Raw genomic sequence first — 25,194 nt, 5'->3', positions numbered from 1 at the left:
ACTTTCTCATTTTCCTGGTTCTGTTTCACCTTCGTTTTCCACCCATCCGTTGAGCTGGTCCTGATCATGTCATCCAGTGTGTCATGAACTGTGGTTCCCAGCGTTAGCCTTTCTCTGACCGGCCAGTTCCCACGACTGTGCCATTTCTACCTTCTCTTCTTTGCCTTGTGGTCCCCTGATCTCCACTGTCGTGTCTTACTTAAATTGTTGGATCTGCACAGATACTTGTTTTCTTACACAGTTGTGAGGATTCTCTGCCTCTTTCTATGGATCTGTCTCTACTGCACAGCAGATTTCCTGCAGATGTCATAGTCTGTTGCTACCTGCTGTTACCCCGTCCCACCAGGTCTTGGTGATTTCCATGAAATTTATTTATCTCCTTGTTCTTGTTTATTACTGCTTTTAAGCACAGCGTCTAACGTACCGATGTTCCATAAGTATTATTTTTGACTAATCTTAAGAAGTATTTGCCTTCTCTTTTAGGCTGTGAGGATATCATTGCTGAGAACATCTCACTAGATACCTTAATTGCCATCCTCAAGTGGAGCTCTCATCCATATGGCTCTAAATGGGTGCATCGACAAGCTTTACATTTCCTCTGTGAGGAATTTTCCCAGGTCATGACTTCGGATGTTTTTTATGAACTCAGCAAAGACCATCTGCTCACTGCTATCCAGTCTGACTACCTACAGGTAATCATTTATACACCTGTCAAATTCATGGTCATCCATGTGTGCACCGGGAAACCCACCTACACTCTATTATTCTCCCATCTAGGGAGATCAGCCCACCCAGGGATGCCCTCTTCAGATTTGTACAGGAAAAGCCTTCTGGCTCTCTGGCCCTTCATGCACCTGCTGCTATGACTCAACATTGTGAACAACTACACCAAAGGGGCTGGGGCAGTAGGCAAGGTCAGAAGCCTATCCCAACAGAGATTGTCTTGGCTTCCATTAATTTACTATAACAATTTCTTGTTTTGGGTGGATTGTCAGATGCTTAGACTGTAGACAGTAGCTTAAGCAGCACAAAGTAAGAGTAGTATTCAATTTCTCATCTACTCAAATGCTTATAAAAACGCAGTCTATTTGTCTTATCAGAATATAATAATGTTTTTAACTAATTTTTAATCAGTTTTTAGCAGATTCTTCTGTCATTGACTTATATGTCCATCTAATTTGGTAATTTAAACTAACAATAAATTTAAGATATTACAAAAATACTTTCAAGTAACATATGCTCAAGTTGAATTAGTTTGCCATTGGTTGTATGAATTTCATGGCAACAACTATACAACAGTTTTAACGTTATAAAAACATAGACCCTTTGAGTCATTACCTATTTCTTTCTATTTGCACAAGGAAAAGAATAAAATGTTTCCATCCCAGTGAGAAATTCAGTGAAGAGTTAAATAATCCACTTAGCATCTGTGCTTTGATTGCAGTACAAATGTTGTTGTAATTGGATTTGATTTATTTAGGATCTCTGTTCATTAACCTCGTTTCATTGTCCTGATCCAGACTGCGTGCATTATGGGGGTTAGGATTTGTCAGTTCTCTCGGATTATTGTCTTTAGAAAGCTTTGCATTTCTATTTAGAAAGTAAAAGCCTTGGAGAGCAGCCTAGATTTGCACTGAGATTTTCAGTAAAGTACAAAGAAATGAAGGGCACCTTGCCATTCCACAGACTGCTGGAAAGGCCCTTCACCAGTCAGTAGCATACATTGTGCAGAGTGTAGTGTCTCTGCCAAAGCAAGTTGCCGTACCTGTGTTTTCTGTTCCTGCAGGAGATCGTAATCGCTAGGTATCTGTATACTTTTATTTTCATCTATTTATCTCTACCTTGTCCCAGGAAGAATTTAAGACACCTGTATAGAGACCATATAGTAGAATAAAATAAGTTTAAAATAGGTGAAAAGAATAGGAAAAAGAAAAAATAAAGGTGAAAACAAGAACAAAAAATTCAGTTGGCGCCGAGAGATAGGTTACTGGACACATACGAAGCGGTCGTGTGTTTGTTGCTGGTGGGCTGCAGCTTTTGTGGAACATCTCAGACAGCCAGGGGAGAGGAAAAGGTGCTGGGTTGCACACTGCGTGTACATTTTGACCTGGGAAAAGTGAGTAATGAAATTTGCCATTTGTCTAATTTCACTAAAATAAATGTAAACCGTTTCTTATTCTAGGCAAGTGAACAAGATATCCTTAAGTATCTGATTAAATGGGGTGAGCATCAGCTGATGAAAAGAATAGCTGACAGAGGTAAGCCCCCAAAGTTTGCTTGTACTGTAAGTTTTCGTCCGGAGACATGCTGTGCGTCCGTCCCGACAATAGCCACTATGGCCTGGTGAGAACAGAAATTTTCAGTCCATAACATCCTCTAGTGGAGAAGGGTATACTTGTTAGAAATAAATACACCAGAAAATTCTATTTTACAACTTTAAAAGGGTACTTTTCATGTTATCTATGTGCTTAATAATGTTTACGGATTTATAGAAGTATTAGAATGAAATTTTTCATTCAATGATTTTCATTTAAAGCGTATTGTTGATAGATATGCTTAGGAATTAGATAGTGGTGATGTACATACAACGTTTTAAATATACTAGAAGCCACGGACTGAATTATACATTTTAAAATGGTTAAAATGATGAGGTTTATGTTATGTCAACTTTACCTCAATTAAAAAACATATGACTGCTCACCCCCCAAAGAAGCCCATTTGTTTATTTTTAAATTTGGTGGAAGGTAAAGGAAAAATAATGCTTTTGAATGGCTTCCAACTGGGGATATTGCAGAAGAGGTGGAGACTGATCTTATAATGCTCCTTCCCTCATAGAATGTTGTGTTCCTCCATACAGCAAACCCAAATCAAAACATTTCTTTTCAAAGCATTTTAATCAGAAAAGTTAAATACAGGTTTTCCTTTCCTGTCATTCTTTGATCGCTTTTTTAGATCTGCTTTACATATCATAAAGCTCACCTATTTAAAGGGTTCAAGTCAATGATAAATTTTTAGTGCATTTATAGAGTTCTGTCACATTTCAAGATAATAAAAATTTCAAGCTATACCTGCCTTTTGAAACATCTAATTTCTCCTGCTAATTTATTTCTCCATGGCCTACAGAAAAAGCTTTTAGCAGTTCTCAGATGTGAATTGTTTTTAATATTGAAGCCACTGCTGTTAATTTGGGACTTTTTGAAATGCCGGTATACCGTCTATCCTTATTTGCAGATTCTGTATTTGCAAATTCACCTACTTGTTAAAATTCACTTCCACCCCCCAAAATCAGTACCCACGTTACTTTCATGGTCCATTGCAGACACGCTCAGAATGACAAAAAATTTGAGTCCCCTGATGCACGTGTTTTCTCAGCTTCAGGTGGAACAGGGTGACAGTCTGCCTTCTTTTATCAGTTCTCATACTGCAAACAAGTGTCCTTTTCAGTCTATTCAAAATAGTGCCATGTTTTTCATATTTTATGGGTTTGGGTTTTTTGGGGTTTTTTTGTTGTTGTTTTTGTTTTTTTGGTGATTTTACTGATCAAACTGGCCTCCTTTTAGTGCTGTATGGTGTTTCCAAGCACAGGAAGGTTGTGATGTCCCTTACACAAAAACCAAGAGTTAAATAAGCTTATTCAGATAGGAATGACAGTGCTGTTGGCTATGAGTACAGTGTTCGTGAATCAATATATATAGTAATAAGGTGTCCTTAAACAGAAACACATAAAACAAGGTTATATCTTGATTGGCTGATGAAACTGTTGTGACCAGAGGCTCACGGGAACCTAACCCTGTGTTTCTCATAGGAGCAGTGGTTCAGTATTTGCTAATTGTTTATACTGACCTTAGAGAATAGGACTACTCCATCAAGAATTAATTGTATATAATGCTACATAATCCTTATAGGCCATAGGCTTGTTCACTGATGTAAGGTTGGTAATGAGGGAGTGTCACATTTATTTTGGGCAAATAATGAGCATCCTTGATAAGATTTCCCTTAAAATATATAGTTTCCTGATGGGATTAGAACAGAAGGCTCTTCCCCAGGGGTGAGCAGGAACCGAAGCACCTCAGGCTACGCTTTTCCATCACCTTTATATAAAGGGTTCTGCCCTAACCTGTTACATATTTGGAAGTTTTATGTAAGATTTCATTTGAAAACAGGATGCCACTATTTTAAGGGGAAAATTTTTTTGAAAAGCAGCGCTTTTGTAAGTATGAAGCCAAATCATAGCAAGGCAAGGGAAAATTACCCTTTTCCACATGGTAGCAATAATTTTGTCTTGAATGATGCCAGAAAAAGCTTAGCTTCTCAAAAAGCAATTATTTCTTCTCTCTCTATCCATGTGTCTGTCACATGATTTAAGGGAAATACCTATTTGCCTATAGAGTACTTGCAAAAAATATAGCACTTATATTTAGGAATTTAAAGATTTTTTTAAGAAAAAAATACCTGGATTATAGACATGATTAAAGATTCCCAAAATTATAGTAATTTCTCTTATAACTCAATGTTATAAGCTTATATGTACTTCAGATCTTCTTTCACTGATACCTAATGAAGAAAACCTTTACTCTCTGCCCTAGACAGTGGGAATATATTGCATGTCAGAGATCACAGTGTTCACTTTTATGAGCAACATTCCCATATTATAGAAATTTAGGAGACCATCACAAAAATCAAAGTTAAATACAGTACACATTAAATTTTGCTGCTTGAGATACCAGGTAATTAATATCTTACTAAATTAATATCTTACTAAATTGCTGGTAAACATGGTAGCCTAGTGAGAGTGAGCATACTGATAACACACAGTGACAAATGCCACTTGCTCTATAATGCCTTAATTGTACTAAAAACTGGTCACAGCAGTTAGAAAGCTTAAGGAGAAGCCTTTGGTGAAACCAGATTTTAATAGATTGTCATCTTTTCTCCTTTGAGTTAGTATATGGAAAAGAATTCTTTATTTTTTAATGCAAAACAATCCAAAAACGTTATCCTACTATTGATATCATGCTTTGTCTTTGTCAAAGAAGATCTCTAGTAAGTAAACTTAAGACACAAAAATAATCTATAATCCTTTTAAAAGTAGATCCACTTAAGTACATATAGCATGTTACCAAAAGTGTACTAGAGAAAAAAAGTTTGAAAATTTGGATTTGGTTGGAGACTTTTTGTTTTCTGTCTCATAGAGCCAAACTTACTGAGTGGCACTGCCCATAGTGTGAACAGAAGAGGTGTAAAAAGACGAGACCTAGACATCGAAGAGCTTAGAGAGATCCTTTCTTCTCTCTTACCATTTGTGCGAATTGAACACATCTTACCTATTAACAGTGAAGTCCTAAGTGATGCAGTAAGTGCCTTTCTTCATTTATCTCTTTCACTAAAAGAAAATGCACCAAAATGTACAGGTTTATCTTTTTTTTTTTTAATCATTGTACATAATTTCTACTAATAGAGTATTGTAAAATGTGAAGTTCATGAGGACAGAGACAGATCTGTGTTCTGGGCCATGCTGTGCTGATCACTCGCCCAAGTAAAGGTTCAGTGAGTGAGAGTTCAATGGGTATAGTGTCTTAACTTCTGCGAGAAGATCGTCTAGGGGGAGTCCCTTCAGCCACTTTTCAGTGAGATCAGGTAGATCCTATTCAAAAAGGAAAGGGTAGAGATTACCTCTGGAGACTTTTCAAACACAGCAATAAATCAGGGAGCAAAAAAGAAGATCGGTTCAATGTGAAAAGGATGACTGAATCTTATGATCGTATTTCAGTTAAAAATTAATGAAGCTGATCATATTACGTTCATAGTTTTGTCTAGTGAATTTTTTAAGCTAATAGAATTCTTCAATTAATGGATGTGAAAAATAAATATTAAAATATTATTTCTACACGTATTGGTTTATAACTTTAAAGCAATGCTTATAGACATCATCAGAGTTTTTTCAGCTGCTCAGAAACATAAGTTATCTGGAAAAAACTGGATAAGAATTTTTTCGTTGTGTACAAGTGCTTTATTTCTGTATTTATTTATTTTCTTTCCAAGTTTTGTTAAAATTCCAGTTAGTTAAAATACAGTGTGATATTCACTTCAGGTGAGGAATTTCATGATTCATCACTTAAATACAATACCCAGTGCTCGTGGCAAGTGCATTCCTTAATCCCCAGTACCTACTTCACCCATCCCCCCCTCACCTCCCTGCTGGTAATCACAAATTTGTTCTCTGTAGTTAAGAGTCTGTTTCTTGGTTTTCCTCCCCACTGCCCCCCCACTGCCAGTGTTCATTTATTTTGTTTGATAAGAATCTTTTTTAAGTTCTCTAAAGAGAACATAATGAAGGAGGGATAACTCTTCCAGAATTTAAAATGTATTTTAGGGGCGCCTGGGTGGCTCAGTGGATTAAGCCGCTGCCTTCAGCTCAGATCATGATCTCAGGGTCCTGGGATCGAGCCCCGCATCGGGCTCTCTGCTCTGCAGGGAGCCTGCTTCCTCCTCTCTCTCTGCCTGCCTCTCTGCCTAGTTGTGATCTCTCTCTCTGTCAAATAAATAAATAAAATCTTAAAAAAAAAAAAAAAAAATAAATAAATAAATAAATAAATAAAAATAAAATGTATTTTAAGGGGCACCTGAGTGGCACAGTCAGTTAAGTGTCTGCCTTCAGCTCAGGTCATCATCCTGGGATCCTGGGATCGAGCCCCACATTGGGCTCCCTGCTCAGCAGAGAGCCTGCTTCTCCCTCTCCCTCTGCCTCTCCCCCTGCTTGTGCTCTCTTTCTCAATCTCTCAAATAAATAAATAAAATCTTTAAAATATATTTTAAAACCCTAGGGGTGTCCTAGCCTGTCTGGCTCAGTTGGTTAAGTACACAATTCTTGATCTCAGGGTCCTGAGTTCAGACCGCCACGTTGGGCCTAGAGCTTGCTTTAAAAAACAAAAACAAACCAAAAAACACCACTCTAACTTGTAATGTTAGTAAAACAGGCAAGACAAAATAACCCAGGAAAAGATCCTTATTAATTATATAAGAATTAAACATATAATAATCTATCAGAAATCAGTGAATCATTGTGATGCTGGACTAGCTGGTAAGCTGAGGGAATTTCTTTAAAGTTAAACCTTCATTTCACTTGCACACAAAATTAATCCCTGTTAGATTACAGAATTAAATATTAAATTGAAACATAGAAAAAGAAGAAAATAATTAAATATTTATTATACTTCTGATTAGAAAAAATGTTCAGTCTAACTAGTAATCACACACACCAAAGAAGGCAAAACAAAGCCATAAGTTACTATTTTTTTCACCTATTAAGTCAGTATTTTTTGAAATAATATTACCACCCCATAGGGGAACTATAACTGATACATTAGTAGCATGGTCCTTAAATATTTGGAAAGCACTTAAATGTGCAACAACAGAAAAAATAAACTAAACTATAGTACGACTACTCAACAGAATATTTTTGCTGCCCTGAACAGTGGTTATAAAGTCTAATATAGCACCACAAAAAATGCTGATGATGGAATATAATTTCAGAAAGAAAAATACAAAATAATGCATTTTTATGTGTTCTAGAATTCAATTATGTAAAAATCCATTTGAAAAAGACTGGCAGGAAATATATAAGCATTATTACAGTTGGAGTAGATTAGAGTTAGGAGTTTTTCTCTGTTTTCTAAATACTATCTAATGCTGTATTTTATTAGTTAAAAACAATTTTAACTGGGCGCCTGGGTGGTTCAGTCAGCTAAGCGTCTGCCTTTGGCTCAGGTCATGGGTCCCAGAGTTCTGAGATCGAGCCCCTCCACATCAGGCTCCCTGCTTAGCTGGGAGCCTGCTTCTCCCTCTCCCTCTGCCCCTCCCCACTGCTTGTGCGTGCACACATGAGATCTCTCTCTTTCATGCTCCCTCTCAAATAAATAACATCTTTTAAAAAACAAAACCTAGGACACAAACCAAATTGAGCCCTGAATTTGGTTTAGAAAAATTATTAGAACTTTGGTTTAGTAGACTTAGAAAATTCATCTCTCTGTTCTTAATTCCATGCTTCACCCAGAAGTCCCCAGTGAAAGTTTGCTAATAATGGCTGTTAAGCATAAAACACTCTTGGTGTGTGGTAAGCACTGTGCTGAGTGCATTACCTGCGTTACCATCATTAATCCTTAGAACCACCTAAACAAGCTGTAGGTGCTTGCTTCATTTTCTCCTAGCACAGACAAGGAAACAGCAGGCCACCACATTTAGTTAGTCATGCAGTGTCCCGTCTCCAGGGCCATCTGGGAGCCCTTAAAGTGAGGTCCAGATAAAAGGACATGTCCATGGTCACATGGCTGTTAAGTGGGAGTTAGGGATTTGTGTCCCTAACCACCAGGCAAGCTGTCTGCATCCTTGTACTATAGATAAAGGCCCAAGAAGATGTTCTCGTTTTGTTTCATGGGGGGTGGGGTGGAGATGGAATCCATTTCTAGATGAGTAAAGGAAAAAATAGAAATTGGTTTTCATTAAAAGTTCTGAAAACTAGTGCAACTCATTCTATTTTTAATTACTATAGCTCTTGTTTTAAAAGTACCATTCTTCTGTATAGAGGAAAGTGATGAATTATAGTACGTTTTTATTGCTGAATCCTTTAAATATTCTTAAACATTTGGATTATTTTGAAATTTCACATATATTCCTAAATTTTCATGCTTTATAGGTATAGTTATTTTTTTATCTTAGTAGTAACCGAGGTCTACACAAATCTCTAGTTCATCTAAAAATAATTTTTTTCAAGATGAAAAGAGGCTTGATTAGTACTCCTCCATCGGATATGCTTCCTGCAACAGAAGGTGGAAAATCAAATGCCTGGTTACGGCAAAAAAATGCTGGAATATATGTTCGTCCTCGACTGTTCTCTCCCTATGTGGAGGAAGCAAAGGTACCGAAAATCATTTTAAGATATTAGAGTACATTTTCCAAACTATAAGCACAAAGATACTCATTTTGGTCTTGTAAACATATTTAGAAATTGCCTAAATACCCAGTAATAGGGAAAGTGAAAGTAAACTCTGGTTCAACTACTCACGGGAGCAGTTGTCTGAAATGTTTAATTATCAAGCATGTTCTTATAACTTAGGTCATGTTAAATTGCATTTTACATTTTTCTCCTCTTAGTTGCATTGCAAATTGTTAATTTGGGAAAAAAATAAATTTTACTGAAATAATAGTATTTTGTGATCTTCAAGATGGGAAAAATGTTCTGAAAGAAGATTGCACACATTTTGTCTTAAAGTAGGGAAATGACATGGTTTCTTATAATGTGTTTCTGTAATGGCTGATCGTTAGAAGTTAGGTTTAGTTTTAGAATAAGTACACAAAACTAAGATAAAATTTCAGGCTTGTTAAGTAATTGTGAATTATAATACGAAGAACTCCCAAGAAAATATGGTAATGTGAAAATGGAATACTGTGATGTTTATTAGCTGTATTTGGCCATTAGAACTTTGGGGTGGCCTTTTGAGGAACTAACTCTTTGAAAGTCATAAATCACCAGTAAGTTTAGTGAAACAGATTAACAGCAAAACATTGTGTTTCGGTATAGAATTAAGTTACCTTAATTTTTTTCTCATTTTGATTGTCAGAGCTTAGGAGAGTCCTTTACCAAAGGCTTCTGGTGATAAAAGGTCTGTAATAAATGACCTTGTATTCTGCTCTCTCAGAATGGGGCAGCGGGGAGCTAATCAAATAGTCTTCCTGGGACTTCCCTGTTCCCTGACAGCTGAGCCCAGACTTAAGTAGAAAATTGCCCCCGGGAAATGTGGGAAAGATTTATACATTACATCATTTTGGCCACCCTGTGGTTTGTTGAGATTCATCTGAAACTAACTTAACAATTGGGTTTATATATAGCTCTGTTGAATTTAAAATTGATCTTCAGTATTATATTTTGAGCATTTCTTGCTGGATCTGATATTTAGCAATGTATAGGTTGTTTTTATAGTAACTTTAGGTATAATTTCCTTATGACTAATTTTATACCTTCCTTCAAATTTCGAATACTTTAATTAAAAGCAAACAATTGGAAGATGTTTATTTCTTTCCAAAGATGATACAGAAAGATTCTTTAAAAATTAAAGAGGTAGGGGTTCTTTCTCCTTTCACTGTGAACTTTAAGCTTCCTGCACTGAAAACAATAAATTAATTCCCGTTTTATATGCCGAAGGCGCAAACACGGTTTACAGAGATGAGTTAATACTGAACTGTTCTTTCAGTCGGTGCTGGATGAGATGATGGTGGAGCAAACAGATCTTGTGCGTTTGCGAATGGTTAGGATGTCCAACGTGCCCGACACACTTTACATGGTCAACACCGCCGTGCCGCAGTGCTGTCACATGATGAGCCACCAGCAGATCAGCAGTCACCAGTCAAGCCCTCCTTCAGTCGTAGCCAATGAAATTCCAGGTGAGACAGCAGCCTTCTGTCAGACATTTATATTTCAATGAATAATCCTTTTTTTTTTTTAAGGATTTGTTTATTTATTTATTTGGCACAGAGAGAGACACAGCGAGAGAGGGAACACGAGCAGGGGGAGTGGGAGAGGGAGAAGCAGGCCCCCCGCTGAGCAGGGAACCCAATGTGGGGCTCGATCCCAGGACCCTGACACCATGACCTGAGCCGAAGGTAGATGCCCAACGACTGAGCCACTCAGGCGTCCCTAATCTGATCATTTTTGTAGCCTTTTTATATGTGCTAATTCTCTCCACTTTCCAATATCCATTATGCATTGTTCTCATTAAAGAATTAATACTTAATAAGCTAGGTTTTTTGGTTTCATATTTTATTTTCCAGTAACAGGTGTGTACAGATTCCCAGTTAGCCCAGGGTTTCACAACTTTGGCCGCCTTGACACAATTCTGTGTTGAGGGGGCTGGCCTGTGCACTGAAGTGTGTTCAACAGCATCCTGGGCCTATACCTAGTAGCCAGTAGCATGCGCAAGCGCGCGCACACACACACATGCACACACACTCCTTTGTGACAGCCTTTTGGAAACATTTTTGTGCTTCTAGACATTGCTAAATGTCTTCTATGGGGGCAAAATCACTTCCTTTTGAAAGTTTTGAACCCCTAGTTCAACGGAATTCAGATTTTTCATCACCATAAAGCATCATTCACATAAGACTCTTTCAGGAGAGTTATAAACTTGTATGTTTGAGTCTAGACATGTGCTCCCAAATGTGATCACTGTTGGTTTCCTGAGATTCATCGAGCTTCCCAGGATCTGCTCTGTGAATTATATTGTAGCACAGGCTTCTGTCATGACATTGAGGAAATTGCCTATAGTTAGAGATATGATTGTTAGGTCCAAAATTTTCTAAGCATCGTTAATGTTGATTTTAACCAAAGGACTCAAGTGTCAGTTTTTAAGGTAAGAAAATCCACCGTGATCTGGGGGTCAGAAATTTTATAGCTCTAGCCAGTTACTACTTTAAGATTAAGATAAAACCTTAAGATAAAAACTTAAAACTGAGATAAAAACTACTTAAGATAAAAACATCAGAGAACTATGGCATTGTTAGAAATGGCACCATTCATCTTCTGCTTATAAATGTCTGTTTCAATTAAGGACAAATAAAAGAATAACAGAACTTTTAATTGAACACGTACATTTTATTCTGGGACTAATGTCTAATCGATTGTTAGCCTTATCAGATCTGGCCACTACGGACAAAATACTGACCATCATTTCTTTAAAGTATACACTGGACAACCGTGGGAAGAGAAATATTACTGGAGCTGGTTGCTACAGATATTGAAGCTATAGGTCATTGGCCCGGTTTTTATAAGCTTGAGTTAATTACAATTGAATAGCAGCATAATTTAATCTTAGGACTGAACCTAAAAAGCCCAGAGATGTTCACAATTAAGTATGTTGAGAAAAATAAGGCAATAAGGTGTCTTTGTTGTCTTACTTAACAAGGCCTCGTCCTGTTCTGGTGTTATCTGAGCCTTCCCTCTTCCTTGCTCACCTCGCTCTGAAGGAAGGCCATAAGCTTATTGGAGAAGATGCCAGGAAGGCTCATGTCCTGGCTTTGCCACTTTATTTGTGTGACTTTTGACAAAATAACCTGCTTCCCTGAGCATTAATTTCCTTGCCTACCAAATGGATATAATATCTCCTTTCTGGGGTTGTTAGGAAGATTTGAGGAAGTACCATGAGTAAGATGCTTAGGAGTTCGCCAGGCACAAAGTTAAGCGCTCCGTCAGTGATAGCTCCGCATTCCCCAGAAATCATAGCCGGTGGCCAGTCTGGGCAGTTTGTCTCTTAGATATTTATAGATGGTGTCACCTATTCCCCAACCCCCCCGCTACAGCCTTAGTTCAGGTTCCTAACTGTGCTCCTGCTTCTACCCTTACTCCCATTCTGGCGTTTACACCAGGGCTCAGCACACGTTTTTCTTGGAGGGCCGTTATGTAGATATTTTAGGCTTTGATGGCTCTGCAGTCCCCATCACAGATACTCAACTGTGCCCTCAGAAGCAGCCACAGACGCTACCAAAACAAGTGGGTGTAGCTGTGTGTCAGTAAAACTTTATTTACAAACCAGGAGGCAGGATAGATTCGTCCTCCAGGCTGTAGTTTGCCAACCGCTGCTTTACCCTGTTCTCAGAGTATGCTGACCCCCTCACTGCTCTGCTCTCATCCTGGCATTCCCCCGCACAGGCAGCTCCCGGTCGTACCCAACATACAGTGTCAGTTCGTACCGTGACATGCAGGGTCATTCGTGATCTGCTCCTACCCATCTTTCTCAGCTTCTCTCTTCATACTCTTCATGCTTGTACCTTTGAACCCTCAGCTACTCGTGGGGCTGGCTGCTCGGGCCGTGCCGTGTGTCACCTGCTTGTTTGACACGTGCCTGGTCCTTCCGCTTGAGACACTTGCTTTCACTCTACGTTCTTTACCTGCCTGGTTTTCTCTCCTTTTTCCAGACTCCACTCAGGGTTCCCCTTCTCTAGGCAACATATAAATTACTGTTCCCAGGAAATTAAAATGCTATCAACAAATGTACGAGAAGATTCTAATGCAGAACACATGCTCGCTTTCTTGTGCTCAGTGGCTGGTCTTGCGTGCAGCTCCGGTATTTTGCGAACCAACGTTTTCTTCTTTCAGTTCCTCGTCTCCTCATTATGAAAGACATGGTCCGACGTCTGCAGGAGCTGCGGCACACTGAGCAAGTGCAGAGAGCCTACGCACTCAACTGTGGGGAAGGCGCCACGGTCAGCTACGAAATTCAAATTCGAGTCTTAAGAGAGTTTGGTCTCGCGGATGCTGCCGCCGAGCTCTTGCAGGTGGGGATGGCATTTGACTAGGTGAAACAGGAACCTTGATCATCATGCAGACAGAATTTCAGATCTCTCAAGGAGCCCTCGCGGCGTGCATCTGTTTCTTAGTGCATTCCCTTTTGCTGCCTCGAGGGTCTGTGATAGCTGGAAGTTCTGTCCGCCGCACTCCATCTCCACACACCCCACCCCGCCCCCAGTAGAGGCTGTGTGTGGGGTAGATGGAGCACACAGACTCTGGAGGGAGGGTTGAATTTACATCTTGGCTCTGCTGCTTATCAGTCAGTTAACTTGGGCCAACCACTCCCGAGTATCTGAGTATCGTTTCTGTACCAGTAGAGTGGATGTTGTGAAGATTAGAGGTGCGTGTGGAAGCAGCTGTGTCTCTTGTGCCTAACAGGCCCACCAGAGGTTCATGGTGTGCATCCCCATTAAAGGTGAAAGAGGAAGTAGAAAATTCTGACCCTCCACTGCTCTCTGTCCCGCTTTGGGTCTCTAGATTTCAGGTTGTGGACTACGACAAGACTTGACCTATCTGCCAGATGCCCCTCTTCTTCTCCCCTCCTCCAGATGATAAGACATTTTTTGCATGATGTTACAAATCCTATAAGCATAAGAATCAGGGAATGAATGTTTTTCTTTTTTTTTTAACGAGCAGGGGAAAAAACTCATTTCTTACCAAGTACCAGAGCTGTAGCATCGGTTTTGCAATGAAGGAGGAACGTGCAAAGTAGTCCGTTCACAGCCGCGAAATCAGAGTCTAAAGTAAAATTTAATTTTGTCTAGTCAAGTGATTGAGGTTTTTTTTTGCCACTGACTCCAGTCTTGCTTAGCCTGAGTCTTCAACGGGGAGAGCGGTGTGGTGTTGGCAGGGCAGCAGGCTGGTTCTGATTTTCATTTTTTGCCGTGGTTCCCATCCCTGAAATAGAGTTGCATTTTCTATTCACTTCTTTCCCTTTTGCCATTCTAAATTGTATCTTCGTTTGATATCTTAACATGTATAAAAGTGCTGTAAGTATTCTTATATTATGTTTATCAAAATACTAATCATAGAGTTACATGTAACAGGAAAGGATGAGTATTTTTACAGTTTTTATTTCAGACAGAGTATAGATGTTGCGTCAGAAAATTCAAGGAGGATCCTCACTGATACGCCCTTTCTTCCTTTGGCACTTAATTTTATTTTCTCCGCAAAGACACATTTGAATTAGGTTTTATTTCCTGCTTTTGCATTATCACATAATCTTGCAAGAGATTACCGGCCTGCTTGCTGGAATATTTAGTTACGCAGCTCTCCTTGATAGCCCTGCGAGAGGCTGGAGAGCCTCCACTACATCCTTTTGTGCTTTTATTAAAGTGATTTTTCTTGGCCTTCTGGCATAGAGGAATATATTGTGCCTTTTACTCTTGTTGAATGTGGTTTTCTTAGGATCTCGCTTCATGCTCTCAGCCTCTAAATTTCTATCTAGGAAATTTGCTAATGTCCTTTTTGTTTGTTTGTTTGTTTGTTTGTTTGTTTGTTTTAAATCTTTCTTAGAATCCTCACAAGTTCTTTCCGGATGAACGTTTCGGGGATGAAAGTCCACTCTTGACAATGAGACAGTCTGGGAGATGTCGCGTTAACAGTACCCCCACTGCAGAAACCATGTTTACAGACCTGGACTCCTTTGTGGCCTTCCATCCACCCCTGCCGCCCCCACCGCCTCCATACCACCCTCCAGCCACCCCAATCCATAACCAGCTCAAAACAGGCTGGAAACAAAGACCTCCCAGCCAGCACCCTTCACGTTCGTTCTCCTATCCCTGTAATCATTCCCTGTTTCACTCCAGAACGGCCCCTAAAGCCGGCCCCCCTCCAGTCTACTTGCCAGGTGTTAAAGCAGCAGCACCTGATTGCACCAACACCACGGGACTGGGGAGACAGACCGTGGCCGTGGCCACCGCCGCCGCCCCTTCGGCAGCAGCAGCGTGTGAGAAACAAGTGGTAAGTTCGCACTTCGCTAATTTACCTAAAATAAAATGTTCCTGGAATATTAGAAGCAATTTCCCTGACCCCAGGAGCCCGACGGGGACTCAGCAGTGCCCAGGAGTGTTCCCGACAAGCTGGAAACTTAAGACTACGGGGCTGTGGAAAAGAGACAGAAGGAAAATGGAGCAGAGTGAGGGCGCTGGGAAGACACGGGGTATGCGTCGGGGTAGTTGGTACCTCCCTTGTCTTCGTGTTCATTGCAGGTACTCGGAAAGGGTGGCTTCACTGGGCAGTGCCAGTGGATGTTAGCGGTTTTGTGACGCTCCGTTCAAGCACATGTCTAGAATCTGCCCTCATTTCTATAGAATCTACTCTTCTACCAAATGCTTTGATGGGCCAGGCAGGGGAAGTTATTTATACTGTCAGGAGCAATGTGGTGAGAGACTCCCCATTCAGAAAATGGACAGATGATCCAGCCCGATGCCTGGCAAGCTGCTGCATGAGAGCACCCATCTGACTGGGAGGCAACGTAGCTGGCGTCAGTAGCTAGTAAACTAAGCAAGAACTCCTGGGTCGAGTTTGCATTGTATTAGAGATTGAATTTCTGTTTATATAATACCTTTGGGGAAAAAAAAAACAGTAGTGATTTTTTTTTAAGATTTTATTTATTTATTTGACAGACAGAGATCACAAGTAGGCAGAGAGACAGGCAGAGAGAGAGGAGGAAGCAGGCTCCCTGCTGAGCAGAGAGCCCGATGCGGGGCTCGATCCCAGGACCCTGGGATCATGACCCGAGCAGAAGACAGAGGCTTAACCCACTGAGCCACCCAGGGGCCCCAACGGTAGTGATTTTTAAGCCTTCCCGCTCGTTCACGCATTGTCAGTGGTCTTCAATAGAAAAGCAAACGACACATAGATGAGTGCAGGGACTCTTTATTAAAATATGACTTTTTGGACACTGTGGAGTACCCCTGGGGTCAAATTATGATCCTTCCTTACCTTAGACCCTTCCATCCGCTCTCCCTGCTGCCCCCGAAGCCCCTGAAAGAAGAAGAAACAACAGAGATTGGTAGTGTGGGATAGGCCACATTTCCATCCTGTTGGCTTTGTTGTCAGTTCCACAATTTCAAAAGTTCTATTACTTTTTATTTTAAATAAAATTCCTTTTAAAGGTAATTTATTTGTATGTTCCTTGCAGTCTTTTTTTTTTTTTTTTTAAGATGTTATTTTTAAGTAATTTCTATACCCACAAGGGCTTCAAGTCATGACCCCCGAGATCAGGAGTCACACATTCCACCAACTAAGCCAGCCGGGCACCCCATTATAGTCTTGACTAAATAATGAGAAGTTGGGTCAGCAGTGGGAGAATGGCTAAATAAGCCGTGATCCAGCTATGCAGTGCAATAGTGTGCTGTAATTCAAACCGTGATCTCAAAATTTAGTGACAGACTTCTGTATGTACTGCATCTTATGAAAATTAATATATGAACAGAGGGAAAAAAGTGAGAAAAATACCTCAAAATGTTAACAGTGATTATCTCAGTAGGGAAGATTAGTGGGGTTTTTGTTTGGTTTTGGGGTTTTTGGCCTTTATGATTTTCTGCATTGTAGCCATTCTTTTTTTTTTTTTTTTAAGATTTTAAAAATGCGTTTATTTTAGAGAGCATTCAAGCAAGCAGGGGAGGGGGGAGAGGCAGAGGGAGAGAGACAAGCAGGCTCCGCACTGAGCCCGACATGGGGCTTGATCCCATGACCCTGAGGTTACGACCTGAGCCATAATCAAAAGTCAGACACTTAACTGACTGAGACACGCAGGTACCTATATCATGTTATTCTTAAAAATAAGCCTGTCTCACTTTTTTTTTTTTTTTAAAGATTTTATTTATTTGACAGAAATCACAAGAGAGGCAGGCAGAGAGAGAGGAAGGGAAGCAGGCTCTCTGCTGAGCAGAGAGCCCGATGCGGACTCGATCCCAGGACCCTGAGATCATGACCTGAGCCGAAGGCAGCGGCTTTAAACCACTGAGCCACCCAGGCGCCCCAGCCTGTCTCACTTTTATAATGAGGAAGCAAAACCAGTGAACATCATTTGTACAAAGAGGGAGTCCTGGGCCTTTTTCTTTTAACCTCCCTTCTCTTATCTCTGTTTGCAGTGTACACAACCTGTGCTAAATGATCTAATGCCAGACATCGCCATGGGTGTGTCCACACTGTCACTCAAGGACAGGAGGCTTCCAGAACTGGCTGTAGACACAGAACTAAGCCAGTCTGTTCCGGAAGTAGGACCAGCGCCTCCCCAGCATCTGTCATGTGTTGCACAGAGGCATACACACACGTCTCGAAAGAAACACACTCTAGAGCAAAAAGTTGATGCTCGAGAAAATCAGCAGGAATATCCAGATTTCTATGACTTCTCAAATGCTGCTTGCAGACCTTCGACGCCTGCTCCTGGCAGACGCACCCCTTCCCCTTCGCAAGGTGGATACTTCGGTCCCGATTTGTATAGCCACAGTAAGGCATCACCAAGTGGCTTAAAGTCAGCCTACCTACCCAGCCAGACCTCTCCTAAAAAGCAGGAAGAAGCTAGGAGAGAATATCCACTTTCCCCTGACGGACATCCTCACAGACAAAAGAACGAGCCAATCCACCTTGACGTTGTTGAGCAACCGCCCCAGCGGTCAGACTTTCCGTTGGCAGCCCCGGAAAACGTTGGCAACGGTCCAGCCCATGTCAGGGGACGAACAGCGGTAGAAACTGACTTGACTTTCGGGCTGACCCCCAACCGACCCTCACATCCCGCATGCAGCTCTGAAGCTCCGGAAGAGAGATCCGGTAGGAGACTGGCAGACAACGAGTCCCTGGGCCACGGAGCTCAGCGAAATACCGATTTAGAAAGGGAAGATTCGATAAGCAGGGGAAGGAGGTCACCCAGCAAGCCAGACTTCCTCTACAAAAAGTCTGCCCTCTGAGAGCAACCTCCCAAGTCGTCTGTGCCTGAGATGTGAAACATCCCATTTTATGATGTAACCTAACAACTTAGAGACCAGTTTCTCGATGCCAGCTAACTCAGTTTCACATTATTTTATTCTAGTTTTTGTATATACATGTTTATGAGACGTGGCATGCTACGAGGGTTCTTTTGAATGCTGCATCTGTCTGTTTTGTGTTTGAACAGTTGTGTGGGGAAGCATTTTTAAGAGCAAGCAAGCTGGCACTTTTTTTCCTCCTCTTTACAAATGATGGGATTTTTTTGCACTTGTACATTTATTTTATCGGTATTGATTTTATATCAGTATGTCAAACTTTATTGCCACATTTAAAGGAACCATATTTTCATACTTTTTTGCATTTTACCTTTCATCTACCAGTTTCCACGTGCATCGGACTGCACACTAAGATGTATTTTCTTATGAAATAGTTCTGTGCTTATTTTTTAATTATAGAAATTCCAAAGAACAGCACATCAAAATGTTCCTCTCTCTTCGGTAATTGTTTTAGTTCAGAAATCTTCCTGCTCGATCTCCATAAGTCTAATATCATTCTTCCTTAACAAGTCTTGGGAGCTGGTCTTCATTCCTCCAGCGGGAGTCCAGTCAGGATCCTGACATGTTCTGGTTCGGTAAAGAACTGAAAGGAACAAAGCCTTTTCTGCCCAGGCTGAAGCTGTAGCTTTGTTCGGCGTGTGGGCGCCGTCAGAATCCTGCCAATGCTGGTAGCGTGCGTTAGCGTAGAACTGGGTGAGGTCCTCGAGACATTGGATTTCTTGGAATCCTGAGGCGGCAGAAAGAGCAAAGTAACCTAAAGATTGCCCGATGGGGTTTCTGGTTCTGAGCGTCGACTCTCCAGCTGAGACAGGAAGTGCCTGCTTGCTGCCTTCAGCTGTCTTGCTCTCTGTGGGAAAAAAAACAAAAGGGCTTCAGTCTTACGGATGTCATTTGGTGTTTGTAAGCCTGTGTTTTCTTTTAAATGTTTTTCAAAGATTGTCTGAATTTTGGTGTCCTAAAAATGTTGTTGTAGAACGCATAATCCTTTGTCACCAAAAAAGAAAAAGAAACTTTTTTTTTTTTTTTCCCAGTGAAACACTACATGTCCTACTTGAACTCCACTGGGGACGCTGGTTTGGAATTTTACTGAACCACTGAGCACATGGGATCTTTTAAGATCCTCTCCCTTGGAAGGGCAATGTGTGAGCTAAGGACTGTTTTTTTTCTTACTCTCCAATGTAAATATATTAGTATTTGAGTTTTTAAATCACTTCAACATTATTTGAACATTCACTTTGTATTTTTACAAACACATACACACACAGCCGTAGCACTTAGAAGAAAAGGGCCTTGCCGAGCCTTCCCTCATGTGAAGGATGTCCGGGAGCCTCTTTTCTATGTCTGTATATATATATAAAACTATGACTCACTCACACTCACTCGAAAACTATGCAGGGCTCGGGAGCCTTCACAAGCTACCATATAAATGAATTACATGCACTTTTGAGTAAAGAGGTTTCTATTGGGCGCCAACAACTCTGATTTCTCCCGTAGCTGTAGTTTCTCTTTACAGTCTTTCCTACTTTACCCTGTGGATATACACTCAGGAATAATCGGACATTTTAAAAAATCCTAACAGTAGGTAGTCTCAGAGACGGGGAACACGTCAGTCTTGTCTCCATACACCGGCCCACCGCTGCCCCGCGCTCTGCCTGCCTAGTTAGCTGCTGCTCGCGTGTTCGTCGGCGCTGGTGGTGTCGCGTGCTGAGCTCCAGGCCTCCCAGGGTGAATGCTCGTCCCCTGGGAGGTCGGCTGGCATCGCCTTTGAGGCTCCTTTTTTTAAAGATAGAAAAACATTGGACTCTGTGCTCATTTTTAGGAGGTTTGACTCTTTATAATAGATGATGGTGTCTTTTGAAGCCAACTTCAGTCGCTCTCTCTTCAGAAACAAAAATTGTTAATTCCATCACATTCCTCCCTGTGTATTTAAATACATGTATCGACATGGATTATTTTGATATAGTTCTAAATTTCTATTCTGAATTCAGGCTGTACTGTGCTGGTACTGGAAATAAGGGTGAGTAGAGCTGATTTGGGTGGGAAAAAGCTTTCTCATCTCTGACCTGTATTTTTTAAAAATGTTAGACAAGAGCTGTTTGATGTCATTTTCCTGAAAACTTATTAAATACTCTTTCATATCCCCCAAACATAAAAGTAAGTGACCACTGCTCCTACTTTAATTGATGAAGTTTGCTTTTAAGAGTTTAGTAGCTGACCTGACGAAATTGTGTACAGAGAGGAACTTGCTTTAATCTGTGGGGCGGTGGACTGGTGCGACTTGCCGAGGGCAAGCAGGTGGGGCGTGTGTGTGCTCGGGTAGGCGTCAGTGGCCTTCAGCTGTCTCTTGTGAAGTGTGGCTGGGGTAGCGTCAATAGCTGTGTGCCTCTGGCTTTGGAACCCAGCTCTCCAACCTTCTGAAGTGCTGATTGGGCATTACGCTTCCGCTAATGCTGTGCTAAGATAAGTGTGGAGTCTGAGTACGATCGGGCTTAGGGGAGGGAAAAGACATGTGTATAATATAAAATTCAGGCCACAGGACCTGGCATTCCACTCGGTTTAGAAATTTCATGAGAACCAAATTTCCAAATACCAGATCTCCTCTCGAGGCCACAGACAATCAGGCCGTGAGACAATGGCCACCTTCGCTGCCCGCCATGCGGCAGTTCAGAGCACTACGGTTTCGCTCCTGGAGCGGACAGAGAAGATCCATGTTTCTTCAAGATGCTGGTGATCCTCTTATATTTTTGTTTTAGTTTTGTGGTTTTGATGGATAAGTTAAGCTCAGAGTCACCTATGACTCGAAAAGAAATAGCACGAAAGGCAAAAAAACTATCAGTGAAAAGCAGCTGTTTCCGTTCGCCACACACCATGGCCTTCCTCCTGTGCCCGGTTAGCGCCTTCTAGGCACACGCCCCTAGACCTAAGCTCTCCTGGCATTTCCAGAACCAGTTGGATTTTAAGGATTTTTACCAAGTTCTTTATATTTGAATCTTTTTGTAGAGCTCTCGGTGAAACCTTACCCAATTCTTGATTTTGCGTCCTCAACAAGTCTTATTACTATAATCGCCACCTCCTGTTGGGTTTTCTCTTGACCGGTTGTTCACATCCTGGCAGCAGGCAGCCCTTGTCCATGTGAACGTGGGTGATGCTGCAGAGCGTGACGGGGGCGGCGGGGGCCACGGGGTCTCACGGCTGACGTCGACGCGCGATGGTCTCTGCAGGGGAAGGGGGAATACTTCTCAGTTACTACACAGCAAAATAGGGATTCTCTTGTGTAATCCGCCTTTCGGGGGAAACGTGTTTCATGAAGCACTTGTTTTGCAGTTCTGAAGCATTCGTGTTTTTACCTTAGGAACGAACTCAAAGGGAAATGTTTATTTGACTTTTTTTTTTAATTATTATTTGGTTGACGTTCAGCTTTCTGTTGAAAGTTACTATTAAAGCAGCAGTGATGGGTGCTATTCCCGGTTCTGCAATGGTTTACTTTGTCTACTAAGTGGTTTACTTTCAAACCTCATTACACATAACCTGACTAAAAGCGTTACGTCACACACTAAAAGGTATTTTACTGTTTTCCATTAACACTGTTGTATGAACAATGTTTTATGAAATGTTAAGTTGTCCTTTTGTCCTGTAGATTGCAGTAGCTGTTATGTAATTGTTTTATTGGCAAGTCTTGGGACTTCTTTTTTTCCTCCAGAAAACCCTCAAGACCATGTGTCAATCTTCCACATTCTTCTGAATATTATAATGCTGTGGCTATTTCTATAGAAAGATTCCTTGCAAAGTGTGTGTCTTGAAAATAACCTCTCGTGTTTGTGTGTTTACGTGGGTTCTAAGAGACACGATAAGCTCTGGAAGCTTCATGATGTACCTCCACGTGACTGTGTATCTGGGTTCCATGGGCAGGTGGTATGGAACCCTGCTCTTAGATGGGGTGGCTGAAAGATAACGTTCCCTGAACCCCACTCGCTGTTCGTGTACCACATCTGTCCTGCAGAGAGGTGGTATCTTGTACAACACTGCATTTCTTGTGGTTGTGCTGTTACTGGTATAAAGTCAAGTGCCTTCAATGCTAAAGGCTCAGAAATTTTTCTTAAACTGATTTCATGTCCTATGCAAGTGTTTTCTACAACCTGCATAACCAGTACTTTGTAAAACTTGTTTACGCTTCAATTGTACATAGTGTTTTTTAAAGAAATATATAGTATTTTTATTTAGGTACCTCCAAACTTGAATTCGTCTGTGTGAAGCATTGTAAAACGATACATTTCTCTTTTGAGTATCATTACGGTTGTACAAAGGTTTCCACTGGTTCTATTTTTCTACTGTTACTGATAAGCATGTAGCACTGACTTTATCCTACATATAGTTGGCATTTCCAATAAATGGCTTGTATAGAACCTGCTGAGTTGGATACAGTCTGTTTTAGCCCTAGAGCATGCAGTCCTCGATTATAGAGGCGATTGTATTCTGTAAGGGAGGAATTCTAGGTGAACTTCCCCTCTGCTTCCAGGATTTCAGTTAACCAGGGGCTGTTTAAAATTATTATGGTTTTCTTGGAAATACCACATTTTCATCTAAACCAGGTTCGTTCTTTTCTACTATTTTCTATTATTTTACTATTCTACTTTTTCTATTATTTCACTCTTCGCTATTCACTTCTCTATTATATCACTAGGACACTTCTGAGAGATTTATGAATTTTAGCAGGGAGTTACTTACTTGGGTCTCCAAAGGGAGTTCGGCATCCCGCCCACGTGGACCCACTGGAGGGTGCCAGGCGCTGGGGTCAGGAGCGAGAAACCCAGATGCAGCCCAAGATTCACAGGTCTCCGTGTGTCTGAGCGCTTTTCCTCTTTCAAACTCAGTCTTGTTCATTCGATTTGGAAGGGTAAGGGAGTCATGATCTAGTCTAGGTTTCTGAAAAAACATGCAAAATAGAAAGTTTTCTAATTTCCATTTTTTCAGTTGCTGTAAAATCAGTATCATTTTTTTTATTTTAATCATTTCACTAATAAGTTCCATTCTAGCCTTTCCCCCTCATGTCTCACTAAGGTGATTCTCCATATTTTGTAACCATCTTGGGTTTAACTGTGGACTCTCAAGATTAAAAAAAAAATCTAGGGTTTTTGGTTTTTTTTTTTAAGGATTTTATTTATTTCAGAGAGAGAGCGGGAGAGGGGAGAGGGTCAGAGGGAGAAACAGATCCCCCACTGAGCAGGGAGCCCGTCGATCCCAGGATTCCAGGGTCATGAGCTGAGCCGAAGGCAGTCGCCCAACAAACTGAGCCACCCAGGCGCCCTAACGGGTTTTTTGTACGTGAGCTTCTTAAAACTCTGAAAAAGAAAATGAGTAAGTCAGTGTTCATTCCTGTACTTGCAGGTGACCCCTGGGACAGTGGGTGCAGGCCAGCTCCTCAGCCATGTCAGGCCTTACCTTCCCTCAGTGCACTGAGCACTATTTCTCGGGTCCAATCTTCCCGGCGGACAGAGCCAACGGGATACCTATTCTCAGAAACTCTGGACTCTCACCAGAAATGACTTTTGTCCCAGAAACAAAGCAGTACAGAGCAGTAGGAGGTTATCACAGGTAAGGGGAGGACTGGCTTGGCATGGCCCGGGAATGAATAAGGGGAGAAATACATGCCAGATCCAATGCCATGCACTTTTTTTTTTTCTTTCATCAATGAATTAGATAGTATTTCCTTTAATCCTGTGAATCGCATACTATTGTTAGTGCAGTTTTCTCACAGGTGAGAAAACCAAAGCACAGACATCAAGTAATGTGTCCAAGGTCGCACACCCAATACATCGGTAGAGCCTAGGCTCACACCCAGGCAGTGTGGTTTCAGGGCCCAAGTTCTCAACCGTGGAAGTTGTACCGCACCCCAGAAAGGTTGGTGGCCCAGGCAGGGGAGCACCATGTGCAGGGCTGGAACCGGGCACAGACACGACATTCATTTGTTCCGCAAACGTGTTTTCATGCAGGAAGGAACTTCTGACGGCTCAGACCTGGGGTGACCGTACTGGACAAGACACGGTCCTGTGCATAACAGTTTTAGGGTGTCGAGGAATAGAAGACACTGGGTTATGCCAGACGTAAGGCGGCAGCTGACTGTGCCTGGGATCGGGAAGACAATGTGGAAGGGACCCGCAGAGCCCAGGTCAAGGGAAAGTGAGATCCACAGGGCAGGGAGGAGGGGTTTCAGGGGAGGGCTTCCAGGAGGATGTGGAGCCTGAAGCAGGAGGGGCCCAGCACCGAGGAAACAAGTTCCCGGGAGTGAGAGGCATGTCGGACCCTCATAGGGTGGGCTGCAAGTTTTGATCCTAACAGCGACAGGAAGCTGCCCGAGTTGTAAGCAGGGCCGGACGTGATCAGAGGTGTGTGTTCCACACTCCTGGACTGGGGAGGAGCTGCAGTGGATCGGGAGACCGGGCAGGAGACTGGTGCAGCCTTCCCGAGAAGAGCCCGGACCGCCAACAGAAGACGAGGAGGCCTTGGAATACGATTCTGAGTAAGGTGGGACAGCTACGGGAACCAGCCCCTGCCGGGCGCAGGGAAAGCAGAAGTCAGGTCAGCGGAAAGAGGGGAGTTAAACGGTGAGCGTGTGCACTCGGCCGTCGGGTGCCAGCTAGGAGCTCAGGTATCAAAGCTGAGGGTCCTGGCGTGGAAAGCCTTGGGAGTAGATAGCGGGGCTTCGGGGGAAGGTTTGAGATGAAAAGAACGCCTAGGAATCAACGTGGAGGGACTCCAACCCTTACAGTTCAGCTAGAGGCGGCCTCTGGCCAAGGCAGCCTACCAGGTAGGAGAGCAGCAGTGGGGGGCTCCCCGAAGGCCACCCCTTTAAAAGCAGGGAATATGATC

General features: G+C 41.8%; 1 protein-coding gene across 2 annotated transcripts in view; it reads left to right on the top strand.

The window, feature by feature from the left end:
• Nucleotides 1-20,474, top strand: part of BTBD7 (BTB domain containing 7) — a 77,921-nt gene extending 57,447 nt beyond the window's left edge. For both annotated transcript variants that reach the window (XM_046008547.1, XM_046008549.1), the window contains exons 4-11: nucleotides 484-692; nucleotides 2,183-2,258; nucleotides 5,193-5,353; nucleotides 8,771-8,914; nucleotides 10,248-10,437; nucleotides 13,145-13,323; nucleotides 14,852-15,298; nucleotides 17,437-20,474. In XM_046008547.1, coding sequence (XP_045864503.1) covers nucleotides 484-692; nucleotides 2,183-2,258; nucleotides 5,193-5,353; nucleotides 8,771-8,914; nucleotides 10,248-10,437; nucleotides 13,145-13,323; nucleotides 14,852-15,298; nucleotides 17,437-18,252 — 2,222 coding nt within the window. In that variant the 3' untranslated portion in view covers nucleotides 18,253-20,474. The remainder of the gene's footprint in view (nucleotides 1-483; nucleotides 693-2,182; nucleotides 2,259-5,192; nucleotides 5,354-8,770; nucleotides 8,915-10,247; nucleotides 10,438-13,144; nucleotides 13,324-14,851; nucleotides 15,299-17,436) is intronic.
• Nucleotides 20,475-25,194: the final 4,720 nt, after the last annotated feature.

This window comes from Meles meles, chromosome 6, assembly GCF_922984935.1.
Source record: "Meles meles chromosome 6, mMelMel3.1 paternal haplotype, whole genome shotgun sequence".
Classification (NCBI taxonomy): domain Eukaryota; kingdom Metazoa; phylum Chordata; class Mammalia; order Carnivora; family Mustelidae; genus Meles; species Meles meles.
This window is presented reverse-complemented; position numbering and strand designations above follow the sequence as displayed.